Source organism: Microtus oregoni, unplaced genomic scaffold (genome assembly GCF_018167655.1).
Source record: "Microtus oregoni isolate MIOR12 unplaced genomic scaffold, Mior012 000014F_ref0000157, whole genome shotgun sequence".
NCBI lineage: Eukaryota > Metazoa > Chordata > Mammalia > Rodentia > Cricetidae > Microtus > Microtus oregoni.
In genome coordinates, this window is record NW_024543073.1 from 17,553,831 (window position 1) to 17,576,993 (window position 23,163).

The 23,163-nt window shown below is 42.9% G+C and overlaps 1 protein-coding gene across 4 annotated transcripts in view; it reads left to right on the top strand.

Moving 5' to 3' along the window:
- The window catches only part of Arhgef28 (Rho guanine nucleotide exchange factor 28), a 291,354-nt gene that overhangs the window by 257,401 nt on the left and 10,790 nt on the right, over nt 1-23,163 (top strand). For all 4 annotated transcript variants that reach the window (XM_041663279.1, XM_041663280.1, XM_041663282.1 and 1 more), the window contains 2 exons: nt 1,943-2,419; nt 3,713-4,010. In XM_041663279.1, coding sequence (XP_041519213.1) covers nt 1,943-2,419; nt 3,713-4,010 — 775 coding nt within the window. The remainder of the gene's footprint in view (nt 1-1,942; nt 2,420-3,712; nt 4,011-23,163) is intronic.

Sequence of the window (23,163 nt, forward strand, 5' to 3'; positions counted from 1 at the left end):
AAAGACCCCAGTGAATACATTTTTGAGTCTTATTCCAAAGCAAGTATGAATTTAAAATAATAGAGTTTGTTAACTTTCAGAAGTAGAGGAAAGTGCTGATCTCACCAAAAAAAAAAAAAAAAAAAAAGATGGTCAGAATTCCTTCTTCCCAGGGTGTGTGTTACATGGGCAATTTAAAAATGTCTTAGGAAGGAAAAATGTGAATTTATCCCTAGGCTTGTAATGACATCTCATTCAGAGTCAAACCGTGCACACATGCCTGGTGTGTGTCTGCAATTTGTTCCTTCTCTACTTCTTTACACTTTAAATGGGAACTTTTAAAATTAAAAGCTTCCAAGGGCATTCACAGTAGGTTGTTGCTGTTGTTGTTGTTTTGGTGTAGTGACATCTTTTCAGGTCCTGGTAACTATTTCCTGTAATGTTGTCCAGCTTTTTATAGGTAAATACTTGAGTTAAAAAAAATTTTTTTTTAATGTTTGTTCATATCTGCTGGTATTTAGAGTATCTATTTCCCCTTAACCACTGCAGCCTCCTGTTAGCAATCTAGTTAACAATGAATGACTTTAAGCTTAGATTTTTTTTTTGTATGACCTGCTTGCTCTAATGCAAAAACCTAGCAGTAAAGAGACTAGCTCTACCCAATTCCATAGCTCCTAAAAATGGTATTAACTGTGATTCTAGGGCATTATGTTATAAGAAGGCCATTTGCCAAAAGTCTCCAAATAGTTGACTTTTATTTTTATGTCTTCATGAAAGCAATGTATAAAGCATAAATAATTTCTGGTTTGAGACTCAAATAAAAGATACCACTGTGTTTATATAGATTCTTAAATTCCCACAAATGATTGACCAGAGACCTCAGAAGGAGAAGGAGACTATAACAGGAATTTAGAGTCTTGTGAATTTACACACTAAATTTTTACCCAAAGGACTGACTTAAATATAACCCAAGAACCAACAGCCAATCACTTCTCCAGAAGCAGGGACGAGAACAATCGACCCTCTGTAGTCATAAGTTTTTCGTCCTTGGATTTAACCACCCTTGGACTGAAAAGATGGAAAAACCAATTCCAGAAAGTTCAGGAAAGCACGGTGCTTTCTACCCTTCCCGTGTGGGTAAAGTGATGCATAGATGGCCCATTAGTTGTCACAAGCAGTCCCGAGGCAACTTAAAGAGTTCAGGTGACAGGATATGGGTGGGTTATGTCTTATTACTAAGCGCTGTCAAGTAAAGACATGAGCATCACCAGGTTCAGGCATCCACTGGACTCCCCAGACCAAACTCTCTTAGATACCAAATGCCAATGATACCGATCGTCTTATTTCCTTCCTGTATAACCCCAAGTCATACCGATAGGAAATGTAGGCAAGCCTCTTGGAAAGCTCAAGGTGCCTTGGGATCTCACTTGGAAAGTCGCAGGATGTGACAGAAAGTAACCCAGCCAAGACTCATGATTTAGAGCTATTTCCAACAAAGAGGTCAACAGTCCATGAGCTGTGCTAACCTTGTGCCTTATTGACAAAGTATCCCAGAGAGCCAGCTAGAAGAGGCAGAACTGAAATTGGTTCCTTGTTTCAGTACATGGTTGTTTGGTCCCACTGCTTTGGGGAAGGCAGAACTTCATGGCAGGGCTACCAGGTTCAGTAGAACCACTTACCGCATGATATCAGGATACAAAAAAAGGAAAGGGCTGGTTCCCATTATGTTCTTCCAGGACATAGACATACAGACAGACACATAAACACACCGTCTTCCCCCATATGCACACACTCGTACATTGTCCATCCATTAGATCTGTCTCCTAAGGGTTCTACCTTTTCTTACTACTTTCACAGCTGACCACCAAGCCTTCAACCTTTGGGGATCCTTTTCCACCCCATGTGTGAGTCAAGCCTGCACTTACTCCTTTGACCTCTTCTGCTTCCCCCTACTCCTCCCCAGGCTGCCTTGACCATCCAGGACAGCCACATCGAGATCCACAAGCTGGTTCTACAGCAGCGGGAGAGCTTGGCCTTTTTCCGAGGTAGCCCCGTGCAGGACCAGGAGAAATCCCGCTACCTGGAAAAGCAGCGGGAAGAGTTGGCTAACATCCACAAGCTTCAACACCAATTCCAGCAGGAGCAGCGGCGCTGGCACCGCCTGTGCGAGCAGCAGCAGCGTGAGCAGGAAGCCCAAGAGAGCTGGCTACAAGCGCGGGAACGCGAGTGCCAGTCACAGGAGGAGCTCTTGTGGCGCCACCGCAGTGAGCTGGACCACCAGCTCCAAGAGTACCAGCAGAGCCTCGAGCGGCTGCGGGAGGGCCAGCGGATGGTAGAGAGGGAGAGACAGAGGATGCGTGTCCAGCAGGGTCTGCTGGGCCACTGCAAACACAGTCGCCAGAGGAGTCTCCCTGCTGTCTTCTCTCCAGAAAATAAGGAGGTATGTCTTAGCCCTGCATAGACTGGGCTTACCCAAACATCTGTATTCCTGGTTCTTGGTGAACAGCTCCAAAGACTGTGTCTCAGTTTGGAGATGGACAAAAAGCCAAGAGCGTTTAGAACCAATTCTTGGGTATCTTGACTTAAAAAATGGAAGTTCTAAGGTCCTGGATTTTTATTGGGGCCTCTGTGCTCTGAGACACCCTTTCCTAAGAAAAGACCACGGAATGGAGTTGCCCCAATAAAATAATGGATATTCTGACCTGGAGGCACATCCACTGTGAGAAAGATGCCTCTTAGGTATTTGAAAGACCCTCTTTAGATGATGCAATGTCATAGACTAAGAGTATCCTATTGTATCGCATGGCATGTGTCTTTAGCAGATCATTTAGCTCTTCATGTATAAGCATTGAATTGCACATGTTCTTTTTTAAGATTTATTTATTTATTATGTATACACATGTATACAGTGTTCTGCCTGCATGTACACCTGCAGGACAGAAGAGAGCACCAGATCTCATTACAGATAGCTGTGAGCCACCATGTAGTTGCTGGGAATTGAACTCAGGACCTTTGGAAGAGCAGCCAGTGAGTGCTCTTAACCTCTGAGCCATTTTTCCAGCCCCGAATTGCACAGATTCTGATGTAGAAAGCTTATTTTCTCTTTGTGAATTGGAGATATTGAATTCAAAATCATTTTCATTACGAAGTTATCCTGAGCTGTGCCTGATTAAGGACTGAGTGGATAAACCCGTTCAGAAGATCCCTGTTCCCATTGCATCCTCTCTAAACTTGCTTGACAATTCCATTTGTCTGAGCAGACTTTCTGCACTCTGCATCTCGTGTGTGTTTTTATCGACAGTGCATCATAGAGTTGTAAAAGTTAATAGGCTTATAAGAAAGAACTACATTGCATCTGATTTCTCCTTCAAGTTTGCTAAATTACATTTATTGCAAATTCCTTGTGCATTGAAGGATATGTTTTCGGCCTTTTTATGTAGCAAAAGTGGAAACACTGCTTGCTTTGATTAAAATAAAGTGGAGACTCTCCAAGGGTATAGACGCAAATGCTTTCTAAAAATAAGATAAATTGTGCATGGCGATTCGGAGGTTCTTGTTCTAGCTCATTTAAAGGGGTTGGGAGGAGGGTAAATGGGAGATTTCTTCCCAACCTTATTCTTATTAAGATCTTGATTGCTAGAATAAGAGGTTTCAGGGTTGTGGGCTAATTAAATACGTTGTGAACTTATTTAAGTTGCTAAAGAAATTACTGTATTTTTCTGTGTTTATGCAGGTAATGGAACTTAATCGAGCTGAGAGTTTGTGTCATGAAGACTCATTTTTCATCAACGAAGCTTTGGTACACATGTCACTTAACACTTCCAATAAACCAAATCCGTCGGGTGTCCCATGGGACACTTACCCCCCAGGTGTATCTCCTTTTGATCTGGTGAGGACTAGTGACAACCAAACAGAACTGAAGAGAGATGTTTCTCAGCCTCCAGATGTCAACCATGAACTCTGGACAGCCACGGGGCCCGGCCATGAGATACCTGCCCTCCAAGTAAACGTCCAGGATTCTTGTAAAAATGGTAATTAAATCTCTCCACGTCATCTGTATGGTGTCAGCGAGAAATTGGTTCCTCAGGAGAGTGAACCAGAGTGAGCTTAGCATGGGAACGATGGCGGCCATGAGTTGGAATTTTCTTTGGAAAGTCTCCGGGCGCCCTTTACCCCTAATGATCTGAATAGATGATGCCATGTGGGAGGGCTTAGGGTATGCCATAGACATGACCAACAGGGCATTTAGGTCAGTGGGCTAAACAGTATCCGCTTGAAAGTGGTCCGGCTTGATATTTATCCCCCACTGTAGACCCTGCTCCATCGTGATGTGTGTCTCAGTTGACACTCAGAAATAAAAAGGAATGGACAGGATTTGTGGTAGGACTTTATTGTCTGTCGGGGTGATTTCCTGTAACCTTGGTGAAATCTTCTGTTGTGCTATTAAACACGCAGAATGAAAGTGTTAGCATCATTTGTCATTGTAAAGAAAAAGGTGTTGTCTCCCGGTTAAGTACCTCCTAAGGACACAATTTGCTAGCCCCATTAAAGCGTTTGCCAAATGTAAAGGAAGGGCAGCTAGAGTTTCCAACTCCATGTGAATCCAAATGATTGAGATCTCTGTCCATTCTGGATTGTTTTCCGTGGGATGGTAGGCAGGGAATTAGGAGAACTGGAAACCAGATGGCATTAAACAAATGGCTGGCCACATGCATGTGACATAAATCACTGCCAGTGCGATGCTTCAGAAACATAAAACAATCAGGAGCTCTAGCGATCCTTAGAACTGGACACAGATTTGTTTCCGGGCTTGACATATATTCTTAGTTTGTCAGTTGGGAGGATCATTTTTCAGCAACAAAAAAACTTTGAGAGGCATTCGGTTCCTTCCAGTTAGGGAGCAATCATTCTGAGGCTGCCTCTGACTTGATTTATGACTGATCCAGGGAACGCTGAGTCTTAGTCCTGGCTGTTTCTTCACACTGCTCGGTCACCACTGTACTGTTCTCTAGGAGAGACTGAAGTAGTTCGTCCAAACATTGTTTTAAATGTTTTTCAATTAATTTGCTAAAAGTACAGTGGAATACATTGGATTAAAACGTAAAAGATCAAACAAAATTTAGAAAATGGAAACCCGTCGCATCTGTTCGCCTTGGAACTCCGTCCTGGGGAGCCCAGGAATGCTGATGCCGGGCACACTCTGCCTGGCTGAGCTGATTCAACTTGCTACGCTCAGTGTTTTATGTGCTCTTGTCAGTGTGGTTCTGTGTTGGCTTTGGTATCACTCAGAAACTCCATTTGAGCCAAACCACAGTTGGCTTTTGTTTAGAAGTATTGCTCTTACTCATTATGGGCCTACCATCATTTTCTCTCACCTCGGGCCTCAATGACTTAAGCTTTGAAACGTTTGGCAGCATGTTTACACTAGACAGAAAAATGTACCAAGGAAATAAAATAGACAGCAAGCCGTTCTATCCGCATAGGAAGTGCTAGATAGAGTCAAGAGAAATGCCGGGACAATTGCCTTTCCACTTAGGAAATCCATCCTATGTCCAGTGTGGACCAAGGGCATTCAGGACAGTGACAGCAAGAAGGAAGGTCAACTTCAGCCTGAATCTCTCAGGAGCATCTTGGGGTGTAGAAAGTAGGGGTCAGGACAGATGTGTCCACCGCTGGAGTTCTGCGAGTTGTCAAAAAGCTCTGCTTATGTGTTTGTTTACTTTAACGTGAGAAGCAATTTCTGAACAAGAGAGAAGAGAGTCGAAGAATAGGAAATGATAGGATAGTGAAATAAAAATGGTTTTTTATTTTTAAAGGGGTGGTTGGGGCCAGATAAAATTGGTCAAACCGTTCCAAGCTTTCATAATTCTGTGGTTTGAATATCGCACATTAGCCATTGGTAGGGGGGACGCGCGGTGGGGTAGCTAGGCTCTGAGCACTCTCCACGCATGCTCCACAGGGCAATGAGCTGGCAGGAGCAAACTGCAGGTACACCGGGTGGTGTTGACATCATGCATGTCACAGGGTGCTTCTGAATCTGCGTGACCACTGCAAAGGAGCCCTGTAGAGCTGTTTGCCTATGATGTCCTAGCCTGGTATTTTTTGTTAAATATGCCTTTTAACGGCCTGGCAGTAGTGGTGCACACCTTTGGTTCCAGCACTCGGGAGGCACAAACACGTGGATCTCTGTGATTTTGAGACCAGTCTCTTCTACAGAGTGAATCCTAGAACAGCCTGGGCTACAAAGAGAAACCCTATCTAGAAAACAAAAACAAAAACCATGCCGTTAGCTGTGATTGATAAGCTGTACTGTTTATTGTTGGAGCATAAGGGCCACTGTTTCTGGAGGGCCCTAGGAATGGCTTATTCTCTGTCCAGTGCTGTGCTTGGGTCCAGCTCAGAGGAGTAAAAATAAGGATTTCTGAAACAGGAGGGCAGATAGTGTATGTGTGTGTGTGTGTATGAATAAAATTCACGGATGTGCCTAGAAGTCACCTCACCAAGAATTTTCATTATTTTTTTTTTCCCTTTTCCCATCCAACCTCACCAAGACTCTCCAGGTTCCCTCTAGTTTCTGCGCCATTCTTCCACCATCACCACCAGCAGGCACTCTGCAGACCTGTCAGCTTGCCAGCCCCATACAGATGTTCTCCATGGAGAAAACCATTTAGCACTCCCAGGCACCAACATGGTCCTGTGGTGACCTCCGTAGTGGAGGGGGAACTGAGCAAGAGCAAGGCAGGGCAACTTGTCCAAGGTCACAGGGGTGGCAAAGGAAACGAGGGAGCAAACATGGCCAGACTGGTTCTGTTGCGCCTGCTCTCCGATCAGCGGCTGCAGAATTCCCAAGAGCCATGCTGCCCTGTACATTTAACAGAATGTGGAGGGGATCTTTATGGAATGCCTGGCAGGATACTCACAATTAAGGGCCAGGCTTTTGTTTTTGTTTATCCCCCCCCCCCTTTAGTTTTACCATTTGGAAACTATTTCTAAAGGTTTTGGATTTCTATGACCAAGTCTTCCTTGGGACCCGAATGTCTTCAGATATCCTAAGTAGGCTATAGTTTCAGTTGCTTCCCAGGAGACACATTTTTCTCAAGGATATTTGGTTTTCTAATACCTAATAATAACTCCATTTTATTTCTAAATATTTAAGGTAGCACCATAAAGAAATTTGCTTTCTAGTTTTGGAAGGGATTTCATGAACAAAATTGTTGGATATTTGAATATTAAATCCAAATTGGCATTTGATTTTATTTATAGTGGAAGAGATGGTTGGTTTAAGGACGTTTTATTCTTGCCCTCTTCTGAGGGATTCCAGCCAAGACCACAATAAGTCTGAATTTCTTTAAACAAGGAAGCCTCTGTGGGACAATTGCTATATAATTGGTTCTATGGAGCACTCAAATGCATTACTCTCAAAGCCCCTCCCCAAAGTCATTTTATTTTATTACTGTGTTTTTCCCCCTCTTAGCTTTTCTAGAACTATATGTTGGATGCATCTAGTTCTTGTCTATTATTTGCTCTTTTCATCCGTCAGTGAGGAAAACATTTTGTGGTATGGATGCCTGAGGTCTGCTTGAGCTTAGTCTTTCCTTTTATTTATATTTTTAAAACTATCTCAGAACTCTTCAGATTCCCTAAAATGTTCTCTCTGACGATATTAAAGAATTATTATTTTGTGATCTGTAAAATAAAATTTAGGTTGGGCCAATTAAAATGATTATTGTACATATGTGTATGGTGTGTGTGCATGTATATGTGCGTGTGTGTGTGTATGTGTATGCATGTGTGCGTGTGCAGGTTTGTGTATGCCATGCACACGTGCAGAGGACAGGGAACAACTTTTGGGAATCAGTTCTCCCCTTCTGCCTTGTGGAGGCAGGGTCTTTCTCCTTGTTGCTGCTATGCTGTGTATGCAGGCTAGCTGGTTCTTTAACTTCCCAGCAGTTCCCTCTTTGCCTCCCATACTGCTTTTTGGGGTGCTGGAATTTCACATTCTAACCACCACACCCAGCGTTTTGGTTTTTTTCTCTCTTTGTTTATTTTTCACATGGGTTCCAGAGCTCAGACTCAAGTTGTCAGGCCTGAATGGTGAGCCCAGTTTACTCACTGAGCTACCTTGCTGGCCATATTTTTATGGTAATCTCATAGATCTTGACCAAAAGAGTGACTTTATTTGTTTGTAAGAGGTCGAAAGCCCAAATTTCGAACTTCCTAGGTAGCCTAAGATGACCTTGAACTTCCCATCCTCCTGCTCCACCTCCCAGTTGCCGGGTTTACAGACGTGTGCCACCATATGTTCAGTTTATTATATGAAGAACTGAACTCATTCATGCTAGGCAAGCAGTCTGCTGGCTGAGCTGCCAGAGGGACTTCATTGTTTTGGTTCCAAGGAGTTCTTCTTGCATGACATATTAGAACTTGGTGCCCAGCAAAACATTTCCCAACTTAAGGGAACTGTATTCAGAATATCTCATCTTGGTAATGTTGTTGTCCATTTTTTTTTCTTTTTATTTGAGCAAAAATAGGTTTGTCAGGCTCTTCGATGACAGACTTCTTAAGCATAGCTGTTTAGAAATGAAAAACTACACTATAATTCTAAATAACAGTCTTCAAACACTTGAGAATCTGGTGATTTCCAGTGTTTAAAAACTATTCTAGAATTTAGAAAGTGGCACCTTATTTGTGTAGTCTGAATGGAAAGAGGCTGTGCCAGAGACCTTCAGGCCATTTTCCATAAAACAGAAATTAGCCTTGGGCTCCACAACTTCAGGTCACAAAGGTGCATTTGAAGTGAGGGTTGGCTAAGTTTTCAAGGGTTGCCAAGCCAAGTACCTCAGACTCGGTAGGTTTAACAACAGAAATTTAGAGTCCTGGAGACTGAAGTCCCGGCTCAGGGTGCTGTAAAACTCGGCTTCTGTGGCAGTCTTTCTCCCTCATGGGTTGTCTTCCTGTGTACTGACAGGATCTCTCCTCTGTGCCTGACCAAGCTCTGATCAACTCTCCTAATAAGGACATGGTTATATATTATATCAGGGCCTAGACTCACGACCACCTTTAACACACTTCTTAATGGCCCTACCTCCAAATACATTAAGGTAACCCGGATTACATGTAAACTTTTAGGGAGCATTATCAAGCTTTTAAAAGGGAATAAAATGACTTTCCTCTCTACAATAGTTCTAGATGTCATGAAAGGTTTGCTTTTTTTTTTTTAACCTATTGAAGTTGAACTATAATTTACCTACTTTGTTTTTCTTTCTTTCTTTGTTTTACTTGGTTATGGCAGTGAATTAAACTTCATTAGAAATGACATTAAATTGTGATAAATTGGTCTATCTATCTTTATAGACATAGGTCTTTGTGTTATCAGTACAGGGGGTAGGACAGCAAATCTTGACTCTGTAGGCTCATTCCCTATATACTTAAATTAAGATTAGAAATATTTAGTCTATAAATTTATTTCCTACTACAGTCTAAATAAGAAATTTAAGCTATGTTTGCCAGCCTAGGCCTCCATCAGATGGCTTTAGGAGTTTGAGCGTTCTCTGTGATTGGTGGATAATAGCTGTCTGAGGTTTGGATTATTTAAATGAAACAACAATAAAGGAGTTAATACATTCATTATGGCATCAAATTCTAGTCCAGATATAGCTACAGGAGTTTGAAGAAGTCAAAATTCAGAAACCCAGTAGGCAGTTCTGTCTTCCGAAACCAGTCACTGTAGGTAACACCGAGGGAGCCATGCTATTGCTTGCTTTTAGTAACCTGCTTCGGAAACATAAAGAACGGATCTCAAAGGCCTAGTTTTATAGATGATTGACTTGAGACTTTCGCAGATTCTGTACCAGGGAAAGGAAACATGACATTTGCCAGTAGAGCCTGGTGAGCTGCAAGCGCTTATGCCAACTTCCTGATTGCATATTCTCTGGGGGCAGGTTTGCTCCCAGAGCCAACTGGGCCTGGGCCATCCTGCCTTAGCATATGGAGCCCAGTTCACAGCAGGAGAGCACAGCCAGTAGGGTTGTGGGTGGATTGGAGGCAGAAAGCCAGTCTTGTGGCTGCTGTTCATTGCCCTCTCCTCCCCCCGGGTTTCAACGTGGGCTGAACAAGCGGCTCAGGTGAGAGTCCAGTCAAGGCAGAGGTTGGGCTTGCTCTTCTGTCATGGTTAGCTTTAAAAATGAAAACCAAAACCCAGGCATGTGTATGCATGTGTGGCCTCGGGGTCACAGTTTGACATTTCTAGAACGGTCAAAGTGATTAATAGTTGGATTTGGAAGGAAAGTTGTTTATAACCATTTATGCATTAAATAACCCTGAAAGAAAAAGTGCATTTCTGTTGATTGCAGTGACTTGTAGGGCGGTGATCCAACCCCAAATAAGGAAGCATTACCCTCCCCAGGTATCAGATTCTAAGCACTGTCTCCTCTCTCACCCCAACCACCAAGGTTCCAGTGTTAGCATGGTTAAAGTGTGGTGGGTTCAACTGAGAATTATTTTAACTTTGTCTCAGAAGGATATAGCCACCTGGTTAGGAGGTAGCAAGACTTCCTTAAAGGGTCATGTAGTAAATACTTAACTTATTTTGAATCACCCCATCTTCATTGCCAATAATCAACCCTGCCATTGCAGCTTGAATGTAGCCGTACATAGTATGTAAAGAATGCAATTAGCTGTGTTCTAATATAAAGCCACTGACAGGTAGCCTCAGGGCTGGAGAGATGGCTCAGTGGGTAGGACCACAGTTCAGTTCCCGTGACCGTGCCTGCCAGCTCACAACTTCCTGTAGTTCCGGCTCCAGAGAATCTAGTGGCCTCCTCTGGACTTTGTGGGTACCTGCACTCTTGTGTGCACATACCTCTGTGATCTACCCCCCAAAGGGAGGTGGAGTTTACCTACCCCAGAGACTGCTTTCCAGACTTCACCTCACCTCACTTTCTGCTCATTGAAGAATGAGGAAGATGAAGCCTCTTTAGCTTAGGAATGCTTGTCCAAATTAATTCACCTTTGAGTCAACCAATTCACCCGGATGAATTAACAGGATAATATTATATGGCACTTTGTGCTATTCAAATTGCATTTGACCTCATTTGCTATCTTCTGAGATCATGTTAATTCTCTCTGTATCTCAAATAAAGCAGCTTTATCTTTCATTATCAGTGAAAAGATGAATTCATAAATCTATAGTTAAATATATGTGATAGAGTCCAAGGTTTGTGGGTTAAAACTTGGAGAGACTCTCCAGCCCCTAATCTGCCATAACCCTGATCCTGTTACGGTGTTGTCTGGACCATTATCTAACAGTGAGCTAACTAGGAGTAAGATATTTGGATGGGATGTGTTGCCAGAAGGACAGTTCCCATAGCTGGCATTTTCATATGCTTGGTACCATTGTGTCAGAGTTTCACCCTGCATATACTAAATACAGATTACTCCACCAAGAAATATGATTTGAATCAGGATGAAAAAGAAATTCTAGCCTGCATCTCTAACAGCTTCCTTGGATGCTTTTGGCATGGTCAGCCTGGCCCAGTGTGTCATTGCCCCACTGACCAAGAGCTTGTTAGACTTAGTTCACACTATGATTCTAGTCTCTGCTGTTAGAGTCGGGATTCCACCGTTGTTTGATCTCCAAGTCTTACTTTCCCCATATACACAAAGGATTAGGAAGTGCCCAGAGAACTTAGCATGTCTGGAGATCTAAAGGATCTTAGCACCCAGCCTAGTGCCAATCGAAATAATCTGTTCAACTGAGACGCCGAGTTAGCCTGCTAATAACATGAATGTGTCTCCCAACAAGTACTGGAAAGCCAACAGCTTCATATATGATAAGGAAATATTAAAAATTGGTTTTAAAAAACCCTCAGGATCTAAGCATGTTAAAGAGAGAGCTGTACATATCAGTCTCTTAAGGAGCACTTTAAAATATTCTTACTTATTACTTCAGAATTTCAAGTGATGCATTTTATTCGTATTTGCTCCCAACTCCTTACCCACACCCAACTTCATGTCCAAAGTAGTGTGTCATCAAAATTGTACTCCAGGTGACGCTCCAAAGCACAATTGTTTGTTTCTCTTTGTTTCTGTCTGGAGAAGAACAAATGCCATTAGCCACATTTCTAGGCCCAAATGTGAGCACAGGAATGCAGGACATCCTGACAATAAGAATGAATATCAATTTTGGATACAAAGTTACTTTCTCTATAGATTATCCAAGCCTCAATGGGTATATCCCATGAATACATCCCCAGAACAAACTCCCAGTCAGACTTTCTTTTCGTGAATGGAGAAGAAAATGCCAGTCACAGGCATCAGAAGGAGATGGATCTAAACCACGTCTTACCTTACATTTAGAACTTCTGATGGTCATCTGTCTCCTCGAGACCGATTCACTGGAGACAGCTTATCCCTGTCAGTGCTAGGAAAATGGACAAAGATTAAACTCCATGTTCACCAGGAAGCAGCTCCTGTTCATACTTATAATTTGAACTAATTATATGTGCAATGAATTTTGTAATATCTGTCTGCACCACCAAAGAGTAAGCATCACATGGGTGGAAAAGTCCTTGCGTCTTTTTTGTTAGTTTTGCTTCCACAGTGTTTAGTGTATAATTGTGTCTGAAACATATTCATGAAATGAATTAAGGCACAAATTCACCATTCCTCCTCCCCTTCCTCCTCCTTCTTCCTTTTTCTTCCTCCTTCTTCTTCTTCCTCTCCTCCTCTTTCCTCCTTCTTTCAAATAAGGCAATTAAATTAACCTTTATGTTCCTGAATTATGGTTTCCTTTTTTTAAAAAAAATTTGAACTGACTGCACTGTTATGTATCAGTTTGGTATAAGAATTTCCCTACAGTACTAGAGAACATATCTTTATAATAGTGATTTTTTTTTCATTTACTACATTGTACGTGTAACTGCCACATGGCCTTGTACAGCAAATGAAAACAAGTTAATATGTGTTTTCCATAAAATACCTTAAGTTAGCTGAGTCTCATGGAATCGATCCGCCGCTGTCATTTGGGTAAGGAGACACATAAACAACTCACCACGTAATTGTCCCCTCAAAGACAGTTGGTCAGCTTAGCTGGTCACCGGAGCATCTTTTCTGTTTTACATAGAATATCTTGAACACCAATATATTAAGTGTGGGTGGTGAGCTGAGCATCAGCGAAACACTTTCTTAAGCTCTTTTTTCTTCCACTAAATCCTGTTTAACAGTCCAGTGTCTCTCCCCGGGCAAAACAATTAGGGTTTGTTTAGCTAAGTACACTTGCAGAGTGTGAACTAACTTCCCTGGCACGACCTTCTGCTTGTCAGCCATAAAATACTGCCTGAAATATCACATATGATTGTAGCCATCTGCAGAGTGAGCGTGCTGTCATCTTTGGAAGTATATGCCTTTGTTTTGCCAGACTGAAGCGCATTTCACATTCCTCTCTGTCCACTTTTTAGACACAGCTGGCTGAAGAGGAGAAACGCTTCTCATCAGACCTTGGGCCAGACAGTAAATAAGCCGGCGAGGATGTTAATTTGCCGTAATAAATCACTAATGAGTCTTCTTGGATAATGGGTCAGATATCCATCTTTTTTATTTATAATGTATTAATTCAACTTAATTTGATACGTTAATGTTTGGTTGGGAGATTTACCTAGAGAAAACTGTAGGCGCCCAGACTTTCACAATGTGTGAGCCTTTCTTTGCACAGTCACACACAGTAAGGCTGCTCAAATTCTAAGTATTCTTTTTTTTCCATTCTTTGTGTATGTGTATGTGTGTGTGTGTATGTATGTGTGTGTGTGTGTATATATATATATATATTTTTGTGTTCATGTGGTGTGCATGCCTGTGTGTATACGGTGCACATGCATGTATGCACACATGCAGAGGCCAATGATTGGAGTCAGGTGTCTTCTTCTCTTATTCTCCACTGTATTTGTGCATCTAAATGAGGCTCACTATTTCAGCTAGACTGGCTTGCCAGCCAACTCTGGGTATCCTCCTGTCTCCGCCTAAAGCCCACAGCACTGAGATCACAGGTACATACTACTACACCTGGCTTTGACGTGGGTCTCAGGGACTTAAGTTCAGGTCTTCACGCTTGAGTAGCTAGCATTTTACCCATTGATCCATCTCCTTAGTCCCCATAGCTCTCTGCCCAAATTTCCTTCCTAAAACATAGCCTGCTGGATGCTTGTATTGAGTAAAGACCCTGGGGATCATGAGCAGTGTCGCTGGAGGCCCGGCTTCCCTGGTGACAGTGGCTGCATTTTCTTTCCCTAACGTGGTGCTCTCAGGTGCTGGAAGAAACATTTACAAGCAAGGCCCTGGCAGAGTTTTAATTTTCTTTAATGACTTGCTTCCTACCAGTGCTCTTGGCACCCCGTGCAGCGATTTGCCATCAATTAATCACACGGAATGGTGTAATATGCTGCACTGAGGGCATTGCTCTCTGCGAGTCTCATAAATCAACCAGAAACAAACAACAGGAACTGCGTGCTTAAGACTCTTCATGCAAAACCCCAAATGAGGAGGTGGTTTTATGTTGTTTTCTAATATGTCCTAGGAAGCCTGGGAACTTTCTTGTGGGTCCTGAGTTTTGAAGTTCCAGTGTTTCCAAGATGATTGCACTAAGTTCTGGCTATGGGAATCCACATCTTACACACTGGTGTTCATGTAGAGTGCAGAGAATCATCATTCTTCTGGGTGACTGAAAGGGGAGTATGGCTTTGTGTTTTTCTCTGAATTCGGGGTCTTTGTGCTCAACCGCAAGAGACCGTGTTTTAGGGTTTCGTATAGGGATGACTCAGAAGGGATGCAAGCTTCCACCCTGGGAACCCACAACATTTGCAGATGGCAGGATGTGGGGTAGTGTGATGCTAGAAGTCAAGGAGCTTTCACAATCCGTCACTTTGCCAGCAGCTTCTGGGATCCGTGTTCGGAGTCTTAAGCCTGTCTTCTTGTCACTTCCGAAGGATGCTTCTAGTTAACTGCTTTGCTGTGATGGATTTCTCCTCCTAATTTTAGCATAGTAAATATGAGTCTATTTAATATTAAAATCCTATGAGCCTAAACCCTGAGGCGTGCACACTCCATGTCTTTATAAATGTTCTTATGGTCTATCTTTAGAATATTCTTGCAACGGGAATATATGCAAGCCTGGCATCTATCCCATCTGATTCAAATCGAACCCCCTTTATAGAAGCTAATGGTTTTCAAAGCTGGTTTACTTCCAATGAGTGGATTGAAGGTCTGTCTTGGGATGGATTTATTCCTACCAAAAAGGTCATGACGGCTTGTCCAGGTTGGCAGGATCATTACAAATGGAGCCCAGCTTCTATTTTTAGTGGTTTTTTTTTTATGCTTCTGTTAACTGGAATCGTAAAATACATACAGTCTTTGTTTTACATATGCAAACTGCTTATCAACAACTTGTAGACCAGAGGGGAAGGAAAAAGCAAGATGATCATCTTATCTGAAATGTGATGGTACGTTAGTAAGCATGGAGTAATGGAGTCACATTTTGCATAGGCTCTTGTATGTGAATGTGAATTTGCCTGTTGTTGTTCCCTGAGGTCTGTGATTTAGAGCCCTGGCCACCATGAGGGTGTGGTCATCCTACAAAGGGCTGTTTAGTCTTTCTATAGGGTGCTCCACCTGCTACCTATACAGTTATGTTTGTCTATCTGTTTTTAAAGATTTATTTTATTATTTACTTAGGTGTATAGATATATGTGGGGGTTAGTTTTATATCACTTGACATATTCTAGAGTCGTTGGGAATAGGGACTCATAAGTGAGAAAATGCTTCCATAAGATTGGTCAGTGAGGAAGCCAGTACTGTACTTTCCTGATTAGTGATTGAAGTGGGAGGGCCCAGCCTATTGTGGGTGGGGCCAAACCTGTGCTGGGGGTCTTGGGTGCTATGAGAAAGCAGGCAAGGCAAGACTTGAGGAGTAAGCCGTTCAGTAGTCCTTTGCCATAGTCTCTGTGTCAGCTCCTGCGTAGGGTTTCTGTGCTGACTTCCTTTGATGATGAACTGTAGTATGGAAGTATAGGTAAAATAAACCCTTTTCTTCCTGGTTGCTTATGGTCATAGTGTTTCATCATAGCAATAGTAGCCCTAACGAAGACTCTCTCTCTCTCTCTCTCTCTCTCTCTCTCTCTCTCTCTCTCTGTGTGTGTGTGTTTGTGTGTGTGTGTGTGTGTTCATTAGTGTGGTGCACACAGAGCCACCTAGTGTGGCTGCTAAACTCCAGTCCTCTGAAAGAGCATCAGACCCTGTTAAGTGTTGACCCTTCTCTACAACCTGTTTTTGTTTTTAAAACATACAGTGTGGAACCTCAGATTTGACTTTTGCGAGTTCCTCTCTTCTGAGCTGGCTTTGAGTTGGTTTACTGTAATGGACAAGAAGGGAAAGCCCAAAATTTCCCTTGTCTGAGCTGGGAGCAACCATTACTGGGAAAATTCACATTAAATGTGATCACTTTGGGTAGACAAGAGGGCTCAGTGGGTAACAGTGTTTGTTTTGCAGGCTTGGTGACTTGAGCTCAATCCAGGAAATACGCATAAAAGTGGGAAGAGAGAAAAAAACTGTACAAATATCCTCCGACCTCCCACGTGTGCTATGGCATGCACCTCGCCTCCCCTCCTGACATTAGGTGTATGCACATACAAAATAATAATAGCAATGAAACAAATAACAAATTTTTAAGTCGCCAACTTAGAGAAGTTATCACACTGTGGTAGTTTCTCTGATTTTTACCAAGAGGTAAAATATAGAAGGATTATCTTTTTCAAACGTTCCTGCCAAAAAATTAAAATATTTCCTCTTCATATGTATCCGATGGCAGATGTGGTCGTTTGGATAGGGAAATATGATAGATGGATCTGGCAGAGTCTGCCTCTTCCCACAGCTTTAGAGACCCAGCAACCGTCTCGTTACCCTACTGATAGGAACCCTGCTGATCAGATGTGGCCACGGTGAACTTCCTGTTTTCAGAAATCAAGGTGTGCTTTCCATAGCGTTTCTGTTTTATTAGTCAGGCAGACCACCCCTGGTATGATTATTTTCAAGTGAGATCGTTTCTTAGCCCAGTGATAGATATGGTTCAGGAAAATTCCAGAAGTGTCTTACGGAGGGTATGATTTGACGGCTCTATCAGCTCTAGCCTGGAAAAAGTAGTAGTTGAAACTTAACTAAGGATTCTGTGCACTTTTGGCTAGAGTGTTGAAGGAATGGATGAGACTTGACATGTTCCTGGGAGGGGAGCAAGTGATGTGCTTTTTCTACCATGCAGAGATGAACAAGAAGCAAAGGATGCTGCCCAGTGTCTGCAGCCAAGTTTGAGCAAGCGTAAACCCATCCCCTTTCCAGTGTAGTGAAACGTATGCACGTCAATTGGTATCTCACTGGTTTGCAAGGATGAACCTAGCGAGTGGATGAACAAGCCGATGTGTGGGAGAAGGCACTTCCTTCGTATTGGGCAGGGGAGGTGGCAGGCTGTCATAGTGATTCAGTCAGAGGGCCTGGGACTTAGGCCTGGGTTCAGATTCCAGCTCGGTCACTTATCTATGAAATTCTAAACGGGTGTTTAAAATTATTTGGTGTGTCTCAGATTTCTCACGCGCCTGATACTATCTTCTTTGTGGGTGGTATAAGGATTACATAAGGCAATACATGAACAATTCTTAGGCTTTAGCAGCACTTAATAAACATCACTGGTGCTCTCTTTCCTGTGGTGAGAGTGGTGTGAGTTCTTAGGAGGTACATCTGATCACTGGCCTGCTTCCACAGTACTCTCGGTGATGGGACATGCCTCTCGAGTCCCATTGGGGTGAAGCCATTACACCGTGAATAATGTTCCACAACATGACTGGCTGACTGTTACTAGGTATTATGTTTTTTTTTAAGCTCCCATGACAATATTGGGAAATGTTGAGGGGATGACAGGATGGTTTTGTATGCTTCTGTTGTGTTCACATGCTCAGTGACGTTTCCAAAGTGCCACTTCCCAAGCCGTAACCACAGCCAGCACCTTCTTCTTCTTCTTTCTTTTTTGAGGCATCATTTGGAAAATACTGATGTCACTGGATGTTGAAATCACCTCCTTGCATGTGGCACACCCTTTAAATACCGTTTTCCCCCTCCATTGGGAACAGTTGAAATCCAAATGACATGTCTCCACATAATTTATCACAGGGGTTGTATTTTGAAGCTCAAACCAAGCACAAGGAGCTTCAGCTACAACTTTATTTACAGCATCTCTGTGCGGGGCCATACTGGGAATACCTCAAGGGCTGTGTCCAGACCGTTGAGGGTTTGTTAGGGACTTATTCAAGGTCTCTATATGTGGAAGTTGGTCATCCCTGAGAAAGCCCAGGAGGTTATGTTTGCCCTAAAGGCAGAGTCCAGCTTCTTTCTAGTCACCCAGCCTCACAAACCGTCAACCTTCTTTACCCGATGATCCAGTCATGGTATTTTGGTTCATTTCTGATGTACCTGTGGCTCATCCATTCCCTCTGCCATGAGGGTCCACTCTGCCTTATACTACGACCTCATTATCCCTTTACCTCTTCCAGAAATACTCTGGGTCATTGTCTCCCATGGGCCTCTCCAGACACCCTCAGCTGGGGTCAGGAGCCTCTCTCATGTGGCTCTGTGGAAGTAAGCAGAAACTTCGCTTCGCTTCCACAAAGTTCCCTTATATTCCTTCTAGACACCGCAGTGCCTTATACAGAATATCAATCACCAAGGTATCATTTACAGTCAGTGAAATGTTTAGCTAGTCAGCCGACTATCCAAACAGTCTTACAGAAAGACTATCAAGGTACAGAATATTTCTGTCCACCCGCTTAGGCTCTTTTTCAATCGGGCTTCAGACCAGCAGTGACCACACCTTTGCTTCCTACCACCACAGGCTTATTTTGCTTTTCTAGAATATCATGGAATCAGTCAGCCCTTTCAATCAGTACCTTTTTCTGCCTGGCTTGTTCCCGCCCTTCCTGTTATTTCTGAGATGGAGCCATGTTGCTGCAAGGGTCCGTGACAGGTTCCTTTGTTTTACAGTGTAACCTGTTGATGGTTATCAGACCTGGCCTGCCTCTAGTTTTTTGGTACTCTGTGAACTGTGTTTTTATATCTCTCCAATGAACACCCAGGAGTAGAATGACTACTGGGGTAGGTACCTACTCAACCTAAAGAAACCCATGGAGTGGTTTTGAAAGTAACTGTATCCCTGCTAAGTCTCTGGGGTACTGAGAGCAGGTCGGTTTGCCTGAGTACCTAGTGCCCGGCACAGTGAAAGGCACACGGTAGGGGCTTAATGTTTATAGAAAGATAAGCAAATGAAATGGACAAGTCAGGCTTCATTCTGAGTTACCCTCTGACCCAAGCCAAATACTTTGTCCATTAAGCGGGGCAGGGATTTCTCTAACTAATGCAGGTTCAATCAGGGCAGGCAAAGAATGAGGAAACACTGATCCTTCCTTACCCTGCTCTTGTTGAGCTTCCTGTGTCAGCGTGGTATGGGGAGGGAAGCCAGCAACACAGGTTAAAGAGGGACCATAAAGGGGACCCGATGACCAGAAACCATGAAGCTTTACAAAGCCTACCTTTCCTCATGACATCCAGCATTTACCCCCGTGCAGTGGCTGTACACTTCACTGGGATGACCTTTCATTTGGCTGGTGACATCTTGGTGAACTTTTGAGGTTCAGTTCAGATGCCTTCTCCTCCCCTGAAACCTGTCTTGGCCACCACATCTGGAAACTATTCTTCTGTAGAAAGTTGTTGATGCTGTGCAGAGGACAGTCATGTTCATTAACCACCAGCAGGATGCCCTGCCTATCGAATGTAGTCGAACTTTCTTTGGACTGCCAGCTCCTGAATAAAGACACAGAGACTTTTTATTAATTAAGAAAGTTTGGTGTAAGCATAGGCTTGTTCCCAACTAGCTCTTAAAACGTACATTAACCCATCTATGTTAAGTCTACATTGTGCTAACTCTTTGTTATCTCTCCTTACTGTACAACGGACTTCCTCCGCATCGAGCTGGAGAATCCCCGCCTCTCAGAGTCTTCCCCCGAGTTCCTCCCTCTCCCCAGAAGTCGTACCTGTCCTCTCCTGCCTAGCTATTGGCCATTCAGCTCTTCACTAAAGCCATCAGAAGGTGTCCTTAGGCGGGCAGGGAGGGACTGGGACACATTTCTAACACAGTGTGATCAAGTGTATTTCTACCTTGTTATTCTACAAGGCAACCAGCAGCTCCATGGCCACAAGCTTGAAGGCTGTCCGTAGCCGAGAAGCTGGGACTACAGTCATTGAGGGAGTGTCCGGGGCTACTGAACGCTGCCCTCACGCCTGGGGCTTTCCCTAGTCAGAAGTTAAATTACATAGCCCGATGGGTGTTGTTTCTCAAGAAGAATTTTCTTTTTTAAAGAAACATGTGTGTCAAAAGAGGAGGTTACTGTACAACCTTGAGTCTGTGTCACCTGGATAAGCAAAGGATGGCTGCTGACTTTCTTCCAGCTCTGGTCTTGGGTCACGGGTCAGGAAATGCAAACATAAGCAGGCAGATGGCCCCGCTTTTCCTCTGTGCTCATTTACGAGACAGTCTTCAGCCAGTTCTTTTTGAGAGAGATGGTTCCAAAGAGAGATAGTCATATTCACCCCCCCCCCATCTCTCAACTACTATGTGAACAGTTTATTCTTTAATTTATGGTAGTTCTGCTTCTGTCCTTCAAGTGTTGGGGTTACAGGTGTGCCACACAAAAATGGCTGCCTTGGTTTTTTTTGTTGTTGTTGTTACTATTTCAATAGTTTAGAAATCTTAATTTCCCTCTTTCCTATAAACTTCTTACTTTTGTAATTATGGAATTCCTAAAGCATTTTAATTTTAATGTTTGGAAGTGTAGTGACCTTCACTATGATAACAGGCTTGCAGAGAGCCAACGTGTGAGATCTTGGTCAAACTATGCACATTTTCTGTAGATTACGTTGTGCTTCTTAAATTAATAATCTTTTGCAGTGACATAAACTCAAGGCTATAATTAAAAATGATATTTCATGATTTGGCTTAGCAAGTGTCATTTCAAACAAATGAGAATTACGAAGTTAATGTTTCTCATTAAAAACTACAAACCAAAACTACGTCGCGCCAAAAATAAAGCCAATTTTTCAAAAAAGAATAGGCCTGCAGATTCTTTAACATTGATCATTTTGTAGTTAATCAAGATGACAGAAAACAATCCTCATTCACAGGCATTGAAAACAAAGAATTGTGTTCCACTTTTAAATTCTGGTAACAGCATAATTATGAAGAAGCAGGTAGAACTAATTAGCTTGGGTGTGTTTGATTAAATTGCTTGCCCTCTTCGGATGAGAGCAAGCGCCGGGTCTGGTATGCTGGAGAGTCTCAGCAGCAGCTTTCCCCTCCATTGAACCAGTAAGCATTAAGTGCAGCATTAAAATTCCTAGCTTGGTTTCCTGCCTTGTTCAGCTGGCAGAGAAGTGATTCTTCTTCTCTCAGCAAAATGAGAGACTTAGGTCTTTCAGCACGAGCAGCATCAAGCTACTGGCCATTCCCAGAAAGCCTGGTCTGGTGTGATGATGCCTAGAAACAGACGGTCCCTGGAGCCGTGGAGAGATCCCATGCCATGATGGCGCCGCCTGTAGCATGTGTGCATGTGTGTGCATGTGAGTGCTGCCAATAGGTGTGTATGTGTGTGTATGTGTGCATGTGTGTGCATGTAAGAGTGTGTGTGCATGTGAGTACTGCAAATTTGTGTATGTGTGTGCAGGTATGTGCATGTGAGAGTGTGTGTTACGAGTGTGTGTGCATGTGTGTGTGTGTGTTCATGTGAATGTGTATGCATGTGTTAGTGAGTGTGTGCCAGCAAGGGGGGACTGTTTGAGGGAGGGATATAGTTCCTAAGATGTAATGAAAATAAATTTTTTGATAAATTGAAATATTTTTATTTTATTTATTTTTACCACTGTGACATTTAGTTTTTTACAGTTTACCCAGGATCACAACTGTGTTTTTTTCACTTCCTCTAATTCCCACTGAGAAGTCTGACCTGGCTGGGTCCTGCTTCTTCCTTTGTGACCTGCTTCCCTCTGGGGGCTTGTAGAGCCATCTCCTATCTTCGCTCATCTGAAGTTTATGATATCTGTCTGTAAGATCATCTTCTGAAATAATTTTTATGAGTTATTCATTGGGCCCTTTCCACCCAGAGACATATTTCCTTCTGTTCTGGGAAATAGTCTTTTTCTTTTCATCTTTTTTTTCTTAAAAATATTGTTTCTCTTACTTACATCGCTAGAAGTGCTTCTGAGTGGAAATTGAATTTCTACAATTTTCTCTCTAATTTTTCCCCTTCCATTTTCTATTTTTTTCATATTCTATAGATATTTAAGTCTCCTATTAGTCCACTGACCTTTAAGAGAGTTTTTGCATGTGTGTATATGGTGTGTGTATGTGTGTATATGGTGTGTGTATGTGTGTGTATTGTGTGTATGTGTGTATATGGTGTGTGTATGTGTGTGTGCAAGCCCACATGTATGCCACAGCATGTGTGTAGAGGTCAGAGAATAACTTCAGGTGCTGGGCTCCACCTTATACCGTTTGGCACAGGATCTCACTTGTCTTCAGCCGTGCGCACCAGGCTTGCTGGCCTGAGAGCATTCAGAGGTTCTGCTGGCTTAGCCTCCTATATCTCCCTGAGAGCACTAGGATTGTAGACATGTGCGCTTCTGGATCTGGTTCACATAGGTCCTAGGGATCCGAACTCAGACTGACAGGAGTGTGCTGTGTGCTCTTTACTCATTGAACCACCTTCCTCATTCCCATTAATCGCTTTCAATTCAGCTTATCATTGTTTTAGTTTCTGAGGACTATCCCTTCATTTTCTTACCATTACCATTTCATAATTGAAATCCCTCCTCAGTGTTCCTTTTGAGGATGGTAATCATGGCTTTTGGAAGTTCTCTTCAGCTTTCTCTGTTCCTTGTTTAGCTTGGCCTCTGGGTTTGTTTTAGGCTCCTGCAGTGGAAGTGCACACGGAGGCTGCCATTTTGGGTTGTGGCAATGGGACTGGTTGAGAAATGTGTACAAAGTATGTAGAACTGTGTCTGGAGTGGATAAGAGCTCAATATTTTTATGCTGATTTTTGTTATTCA